This window comes from Asparagus officinalis, chromosome 9, assembly GCF_001876935.1.
Source record: "Asparagus officinalis chromosome 9, Aspof.V1, whole genome shotgun sequence".
NCBI classification, from domain to species: domain Eukaryota; kingdom Viridiplantae; phylum Streptophyta; class Magnoliopsida; order Asparagales; family Asparagaceae; genus Asparagus; species Asparagus officinalis.
The window spans coordinates 66182916-66191954 of record NC_033802.1 but is presented as its reverse complement, the minus strand read 5'-3'; the positions used below and the strand labels follow the sequence as shown (position 1 = coordinate 66191954).

The window sequence follows — 9039 nt, the reverse complement described above, 5'->3', positions numbered from 1 at the left end:
TGGAGTTAGATCAGTTGGATGTGAAGACGTCATTTCTTCATGGTGATCTTGATGAAGAAATATATATGACTCAGCCATTGGGATTCCGAGCTGCAGGGAAAGATAAGTTGGTTCGCAGGTTAAAGAAATTGTTATACGGTTTGAAGCAATCTCCTCGACAGTGGTATAGGCGATTCGATGGTTTTATGCTTGGTCATTCGTACACTCGGAGCCAGTTTGATCCTTGCGTATATTTTCGCAAGTTGAAAGGAGGTGCGTACATCTATTTGTTACTTTATGTCGATGACATGTTGGTTGCCTCTACTTCCAGGTCGGCTATAGATGAGTTGAAAGTTCAGCTTTCAAATGAGTTTGAGATGAAGGACTTGGGTGAGGCCAAACGCATTTTGGGAATGGAGATCGGCAGAGACAAGAAGAAGGGCAGAATTTGTTTGACACAGGTGGCTTATTTGAAGAAGGTTCTACAGCGATTCCATGTTAGCATGGATACGAAGCCAGTTAGTGTACCATTGGGAGCCCATTTGAAGCTTTCAGCTGGTCTTTCACCAAAGTCAGTTGAAGATCGTGAGTTGATGTCGAAGACTCCATATGCGAGCGCGGTTGGGAGCTTGATGTACGCAATGGGTACGAGACCAGATTTGTCACAGGCGGTGAGCATGGTATCGAGATACATGCACGATCCAGGAGTGGGTCATTGGGACGCCGTGAAATGGATTTTGAGGTACATTCGAGGTACGCTCAATGTTGGTTTGGTTTACGAGCGGGACACTACAGGTGGGCAGTTGTGCATTGGATATGTTGATTCGGATTATGCCGGGGATTTGGATAAGCGCCGGTCTACGACAGGGTATGTGTTCACTTTGACCCGTGCGCCGGTGTGTTGGAGATGCACCTTACAGTCGACGGTGGCTTTGTCTACGACGGAGGCAGAGTATATGGCAGTTACGGAGGCTGTGAAGGAGGCTATTTGGCTTCGAGGACTTTTGGAAGAACTTGGTATATCGCAGAGGTCCGTCACTATTCATTGTGATAGCATGAGTGCTATCTATTTGGCGAAGAATCAGGTTTTTCATGCGAGGACGAAGCACATTGACGTTCGTTATCACTTCGTTCGGGATGTTCTTGAAGATGGCGATGTGGAAATTGTGAAAGTCCACACGAAGGATAATCCGGCGGATATGCTCACTAAGGTGGTTCCGAGCAACAAGTTTGATCATTGTCGAAACTTGTTGCATATTCGTGATTGTTGAGGCCGTTGACGACCATTTGGATGAACTACGGGCGGCTTGATCCCTTGGGAGAGGGGGTACGTAGGCAACCGCATTGGTGCAGCCGAGTTTAGAGAGACGACACATTGGTGCTCATGTTGGTGTCGGCTCAGTGTTGGGAACACTTCGCCGAGGTGGAGAATTGTGAAAACGGCGAAGGAATTGTGAAAAACGTGAAGAATAACTCAAAACAGGCTCCACCACACCCTGGTGTGGTGTCTGCCATGGGTGTGGTAGAATCTGTCCTGCACCACACCCTCTGTCACACCCACGGTGCAGGGTGTGGCAGAATCTGTCGAGCACAACGATGACATGGGGGATACGAGTACTGATGTGCATGATCAGGGACCGACGGCTCTGGTTCGGGATTCGATTGCCGTTCGGAGACAGAGGAGAAACATACAGATGCCAGCACAGTATGCCAACACAGTTGCATATGCACTTCCGATGGAAAGTATCAATGAGTTGGTGCCTACTATATTCAGAGAGGCCGAGCAGAGTTCGAAGGCTGATTCGTGGCAGGGGGGCATGCACAGAGTTCGGAGGCTGATTCGTGGCAGGTGGCTATGCAGGAGGGGATGGAATCTCTTCATAAAAACGATACATGGGAGCTTGTTGAGCTTCCAAAGGGACAGAAGGCAATTGGTTGCAAGTGGGTATACATGGAGAAGGAGGGTATTGATGGTACTCCATTAAGGTTTAAAGCTAGGTTGGTTGCGAAGGGCTATGCACAGGAGGAAGGGATTGATTATAATGAGGTTTTCTCTCCGGTGGTGAAGCATTCTTCGATTCAGATTTTGCTAGCTTTGGTGGCACAGTATGGTTTGGAGTTAGATCAGTTGGATGTGAAGACAACATTTCTTCATGGTGATCTTGATGAAGAAATATATATGACTCAGCCATTGGGATTCCGAGCTGCAGGGAAAGATAAGTTGGTTTGCAGATTGAAGAAATCGCTATACGGTTTGAAGCAGTCTCGTCGACAGTGGTATAGGCGATTTGATGGTTTTATGCTTGGTCATTCGTACACTCGGAGCCAGTTTGATCCTTGTGTGTATTTTCACAAGTTGAGAGGAGGTGCGTACATCTATTTGTTACTTTATGTCGATGACATGTTGGTTGCCTCTACTTTCAGGTCGGCTATAGATGAGTTGAAAGTTTAGCTTTCAAATGAGTTTGAGATGAAAGACTTGGGTGAGACCAAACGTATTTTGGGAATAGAGATCGGCAGAGACAAGAAGAAGGGCAGAATTTGTTTGACACATGTGGCTTATTTGAAGAAGGTTCTACATCGATTTTATATTAGCATGGATACGAAACCAGTTGGTGTACCTTTGGGAGCCCATTTGAAGCTTTCAGCTAGTCTTTCACCGAAGACAGTTAAAGATCGAGAGTTGATGTCGAAGACTCCATATGCGAGTACGGTTGGAAGCTTGATATATGCGATGGTATGTACGAGACCAGATTTATCACAGGCGGTGAGCATGGTATCGAGATACATGCACGATCCAGGAGTGGGTCATTGGGACGCTGTGAAATGGATTTTGAGGTACATTCGAGGTACGCTCAATGTTGGTTTAGTTTATGAGCGGGACATTACAGGTGAGCAGTCATGCATTGGCTATGTTGATTCGGATTATGCCGGGGATTTGGATAAGTATCGGTCTACTATGGGGTATGTGTTTACTTTGACCCGTATGCCAGTGTGTTGGAGATGCACCTTACAGTCGACGGTGGCTTTGTCTATGACGGAGGCAGAGTATATGGCAGTTACGGAGGCTGTGAAGGAGGCTATTTGACTTCAAGGACTTTTGGAGAAACTTGGTATATCGTAGAGATCCGTCACTATTCATTGTGATAGCATGATTGCTATCTATTTGACGAAGAATCATGTTTTTCATGCGAGAACAAAGCATATTGACGTTCGTTATCACTTCATTCGGGATGTTCTTGAAGATGATAATATGGAAATTGTGAAAGTCCACACGAAGGATAATCCGGCGGATATGCTCACAAAGATGGTTTCGAGCAATAAGTTTGATCATTGTCGAAACTTGTTGAACATTCGTGATTGTTGAGGTCGTTGGCGGCCATTTGGATGAACTACGGGAGGCTTGATTCCTTGGGCAAGAGGATACGTAGGCAGTCTTTATGATACAGCCGGTTTGGATTAGTTGATGGGGGTGAGATTGTTTGGACTCTCGTTCGGGTTCTCGACTTGTTGTGGATTGAGTTTATACTGGACACAACAAGTTGGAATATTTGGATGCTTTGGTGTCGGCTCAGTTTTGGAAAAACTTCACCGAGGTGGAGAATTGTGAACTCGTAGGATTAGTGGGCCACTCCCACATGAGTAGCTGCAAGCAGCACGGAGGAAAACACGTGAAGAGAAGAAAAATACGCTCCTGGCCCACCTGAAGTTGCAGCGGGCGGTTCCTGGATGAGGTGATGGCCCACCCAAGTTTGATCTTTATAAAACCCAACGTGTTTTCCCTAGGGTTGGGTGCAAGGATTGGGCACTTGAGCAAAAGCAAGGTGTGACGTACAGAAAGAGGACGTGCAAAAGAAAAAGTTCGTTATGTTCTTTTATTGACAGCGTGCAGGCAGAGGGCTTGGTGGCTGTGTTTGGAGAAATACTGCAACGGCTTTTGTTAGGCGTGTGTGCATACTTTTGTAGAGAGATATTGTGTGAGAGGTTTAAGAGTTTGTGTGAGGGTTTAGATTGAGTGATTGTAAACCCTGGTTGTATTCTCTCCCTCTAGAAGTAGATCCCCCTCCTTGCCCCATGGACGTAGGCAATTTGCCGAACCACGTAAAATTGGTTATCTCGCTATTTGTGTGATTTGTAATAATTTTTAGGTTTCATCGACAGGTCAGTCCTAGAACTGATGAGAGGAAGAGCTGATATCTCACTTGATTGAGATATTTTGCTTAAAGTTCTTGTTTCCTTGGTGAAACAGGTTCTTGTTTTCTTAGTGAAATAGGAATTCCTATTGTGACCTAACTCTTGTTGTGCTGCCGAAGTGCTGCCGAAATTTCCGCTGCGCGCAACAATTTCTACATTCGGTGTACATTGACCTGAAAGTTAGTTTTGACCAAATATGAAAGTGGAGATTAGGAACTGGTCAAATTAATATGTATTATTTTTTGTATTGAATAAGTAAATAGGAGAAAGGAGTTCGGAAACTCTTTTAACGATGAAAGGGACGTCGACATAGACAAAGAGATCGATGTTGTCTCGTACCAAAACTGTATATTTCCCCTGAAACATAAATGTTCAGGAGACGGAACCATTTGATTGCCGATTGAACTTCTACGTACGACAAATTAAAACTATGTTAAAGTTAACCATCATCATAAATTACCATCTTTCTTATATTAAAGATTATTATCCAATCAAGTGAAGGAAAAAGAAGGCAACTTAATTTATAAAACTCACAATCAATCAACCATTTAATTAATTATTATACGTACTAAACCGAGAAACAATTCATTAACCATATGATGAGAGCTATTGAATCCGATGTGCACATGTTGTTGGGACTAAATGTCTCGATTAAGAAATTAATCCTTAATTATTAAGTTTTAATTTATTAATAAACATTAATATAAAGGAAAAACAAATAAATTCTGATCAGTCTCGTGGGAAGCCAAATGGGTGATGTCTGAATTGCGATGTTCGTGGGAACTAAGAGTAGCGCAAAGCTAGCTGATCACTTGGATGAATTATCCTCGCTCTAGATAAATTCTCTTAGGTTTTTGAATTTTCTCGCTCTAACAACTAGTTTATGGGGATCAATGAATTCTCCTAGATCTTTACTAAATTGTTGCCACTTTCAGAGTATAAAAAAAAATATAACCCTCATCCCCCACTTCTTTACATAAGTTTAGAGTTGATGTGTAATTGTTAGGAATTTAATTTAAGAGTCATATTATGATAAATTTCTTTATCGATCTATCCAATTTATTAATTATATATTTCGCTTCATAATCTGAAGACTAATTAATGAATAACTAGGTGTGCCTGCCTTTAAACCCGAAGTTTGAATCATGTTTTTAGATGTGAAGACCAATACGTCATGTTTGGGTCGGGTCTAGCTTGACCAGATCCGCATCCATCAAACTCCGGAAGTATGATGTTAATGTATGTTCAAAGAAAATTTTATAAAGATAAAGTTTCAAATAAATAAATAAATAAAGATGATGAATATCGATCTATGCATTTCTTTTGCTGATAGAAATGACTGTATATTAATTCTTATTTGAGGAGTTCTTCCCCAAGAAAATGATATCAGAGATAAGAATATGGTCTAATTAGTAATTTAAAATAAAAAGTAAAGGGAAAAAAAGGGTTAAGTCCAATGTGATGCCCTGAGGAATCGAGAAAATAAATAAGATTAGGAAACACCAAGTCATGTTAAAACCACAGATCGATACATAATATACTTATAAGTTATATATTTTTTGAAGCATGTATTTTTTGAAGCCATATGGATGCCCGTATATATTTTTTGAAGCCAAAAACAGGGCGAAAAGCCCTGTTCATAAAAATATATTTATGATACCCGTATATATTATATATAATACATATATATATTATATGTAAATATATTGTATATACATAATATACTTATAAGTTATAACTTAAGAGAGAGAGAGAGAATCACATAAATATATATTATATATGTATTTATTACATACTTACATTATGCTTATTTAAGTACAATTATACATTTTACTTATATGATATACTTTTATATATACCAGATGCAATATACTTATATATAATTATACTTATGCACTTATATATACTTATATAGCTGTACTTCTATAATATGCACATATAAATATACTTATAACACACACACATATACACACATTAATGACCATATTTATATATATATATGAGAAAAATGGGTATGCTTGGTACCAAGCATAAATTTTGTGCTTGGTAGTGATGTGGTACATCCCCCTCCACTCATTCAAATGGTTACAAATCTTTTGTCCTTTTTGAATGAGATGCAAGTAGATATGGTTCTACTCTCAAATGTGAAAAAAAAAAAAATCAAAACATGGTGAAGATTTGCTACCCAATCAAATTAAGCCAAATCTCAGACTTACAAAACGGGACCGTATTCGGGTCGGATCCAAATCAACCCGACCCATTATGAGGTGCACCGCTACCGTGGCCACGACGGTCCCCAAGGACCCCAACCACCAAATGGAAACCGGTAGTCCACATGGCTCCACATCTACCTAGTCCTTCACCAAACAGCAATCTACCTACGTGGCACCCCATCTAACCGTCCATCAGACCTACCCTTCTCTTTATAAACCCCCTCCTCTCCCTTGCAAAAAACTTACAAAACCAACAAAAAATTAAGCAACTTGCAGTAGCACAAAGGGACTACTGCTAAGTTTGAGTTCTTGTTAGTAGAAGCAATGACCACCAAGAGCATGGACGAGATGAGGAGAGCTCAGAGGGCTGAGGGGCCCGCCACGGTTCTGGCGATCGGTACCGCAACGCCGAAGAACTTCGTGTATCAGGATGAGTATCCAGATTACTACTTCAGGATCACCAAGAGCGAGCACATGACTGATCTCAAGGAGAAGTTCAAGAGGATGTGTAAGTGTTTCGGAAATACTTGATATATTTATTTTCTGGTTTAATTTATCCATATTTTCAGCAGCATTTATCTGCATCTCTCAATTTGTTGAGAAGAGTTAGATTGTGTAGGGTGATGTTTTAAAAGCTATGTTTCTGTCGGTTCATCACAAGGATTATCTTTTCCATAGTTATCATACTTGTGGTATATATGTACGTATGTCTACTGAATCAACGCTATTTTTCTTGTGATCGAACAATTATTTTGACTTTTAAAATCATAATATATAGTCTATTGATTTATAGATTGATGCAATGAAAAAAGTATAGTCTTTAAAAAAAAAGAGAGATTCAGGTTTGTTGGTATATTTGTTGGCATATTTGTCGGATACGAAATCTTTAGCATAAGCTTAATTAGTTTCGATATCATGCTATACATGTAGATAAGCGACACGTGTAGATGTTTTAGTTTATTTTATTATTCTAATTTTTGCATAAGCTTTGTTTCTATATATATATATATTGACGAAACTAACGAAGGACTAGAAATAAAATTGATAAAAACTAGAAATATGCCGGCCGGTTTTGTTGCATGAGCGTAAAAACAGCGGAATATGTTGTTCATGAGTCCAAACTGAAATATCATAGTTATGTTTCCGCCTCCTTGTTTTTTCAGTTTTGCAGTTAGGACCCTCACTAAAATGCCACTAACAATTAATTATAGCGAAGAATTAAGCAGCCTTTTACTTGATAAAAACTACAAATCTAAGCGACTATGATATTTTAGAAACGATTTTATTTCTCGATAGCTCATTTAGCAAAATGGGCTGTCAGCGGATTAATTCTAAGAAATTTCAAAATTTTCCCCCCCCCCCCAGGTGACAAGTCGATGATCCGGAAGCGCTACATGCACCTGACCGAGGAAATCCTAACCCAAAACCCCAACATGTGCGCCTACATGTCCCCTTCCCTTGACGCCCGCCAGGACATCGTCGTCGTCGAGGTCCCGAAAACGAAATCGGCAAGCCGCCGCCGTCCGCCGCCATCCAAGGTACTGGGGCCGCCCGCAATCCCACATCACACCACCTCACTTCTGCACACCAGCGGCGTCGACATGCCCGGCGCCGACTACCAGCTCACCAACTCCTCCGGCCTCCGCCGCTCCGTCAACGCGCTTCATGATGTCCAGCAGGCGACTTCGCGCGCGGCACCATGCTCCGGATGGCGAAGGACCGTCGCGGAGAACAACCCGGGGCCCGGCGTGCTCGTCGTTGCTCGGAGATCACCGGCGGTCAAACGTTCCGCAGGGCACGACCGACCCCCACCTCGACACGCATGGTCGGGCAGGCGCTGTGTCGGCGACGGGCGGCGGCTGTTGATTATCGGGGCCGACCTGCGCCTCCGTCGAGCGCCCAATATTTCAGATGGTGTCGGCGTCCGCAGACATACTCCCGACCTCTGAGGGCCATCGAACGGGCATCTGCGCGAAGTCGGGCTGACTTTCCATCTGCTGAAGGTAAAATTAATTAATAAGGGCTACGGAACTAACTAAGTTTAATTACCCTAAAGCTTTATTTATCCGGAATCGATATATATATCCCCGACTTTCTACGATTAATTTATTTGGATCCTCTCCGCTATTAAAAAGTAGTAGTAGAGAGACCACCACTTCTTTAATTTGGTTTATTTAGCGCGTAGCTATACGTGGTTCAATTCCACCGAAAACGAACCACAATCACCCGCTGAACAAATCAATGGACGTGATAAAAGTAACGGGTCTTTTTCTAATTTACACCAAACACACTCACGTCACATTTTTCACTTTCCGACCGTTGGAAATAAATAGCTAGCGGCCACGAACCAAATTAATTTCTAACCAACTCTGTAATGCTCCCGACCGACAGGACGTACCGGGGCTGATATCGAAGAACATAGAGAAAAGCCTGACGGAGGCGCTGTCGCCGCTGGGGATCGACGACTGGAACTCGGTCTTCTGGATCGCGCACCCGGGGGGCCCCGCGATACTGGACCAGGTGGAGGAGAGGACGGGGCTGAGGAAGGAGAAGATGCGGGCGACGAGGGAGGTGCTGAAGGAGTACGGGAACATGTCGAGCGCCTGCGTGCTGTTCATCATGGAGGAGATGAGGAGGTGGTCGGAGAGGGAGG

The 9039-nt window shown here is 42.5% G+C and overlaps 1 protein-coding gene across 1 annotated transcript in view; it reads left to right on the top strand.

Annotated features, from left to right (window-relative positions):
* Nucleotides 288–9039, top strand: part of LOC109823892 (chalcone synthase 1-like) — a 9055-nt gene continuing 303 nt past the window's right edge. Inside the window, 10 exon segments of the mRNA XM_020390323.1 lie at nt 288–310; nt 6725–6894; nt 7752–7888; nt 7890–7968; nt 7971–8066; nt 8069–8251; nt 8254–8337; nt 8340–8389; nt 8778–9033; nt 9036–9039. The exon segment at nt 9036–9039 is cut by the window's right edge and continues 303 nt beyond it. Coding sequence (XP_020245912.1) covers nt 288–310; nt 6725–6894; nt 7752–7888; nt 7890–7968; nt 7971–8066; nt 8069–8251; nt 8254–8337; nt 8340–8389; nt 8778–9033; nt 9036–9039 — 1082 coding nt within the window.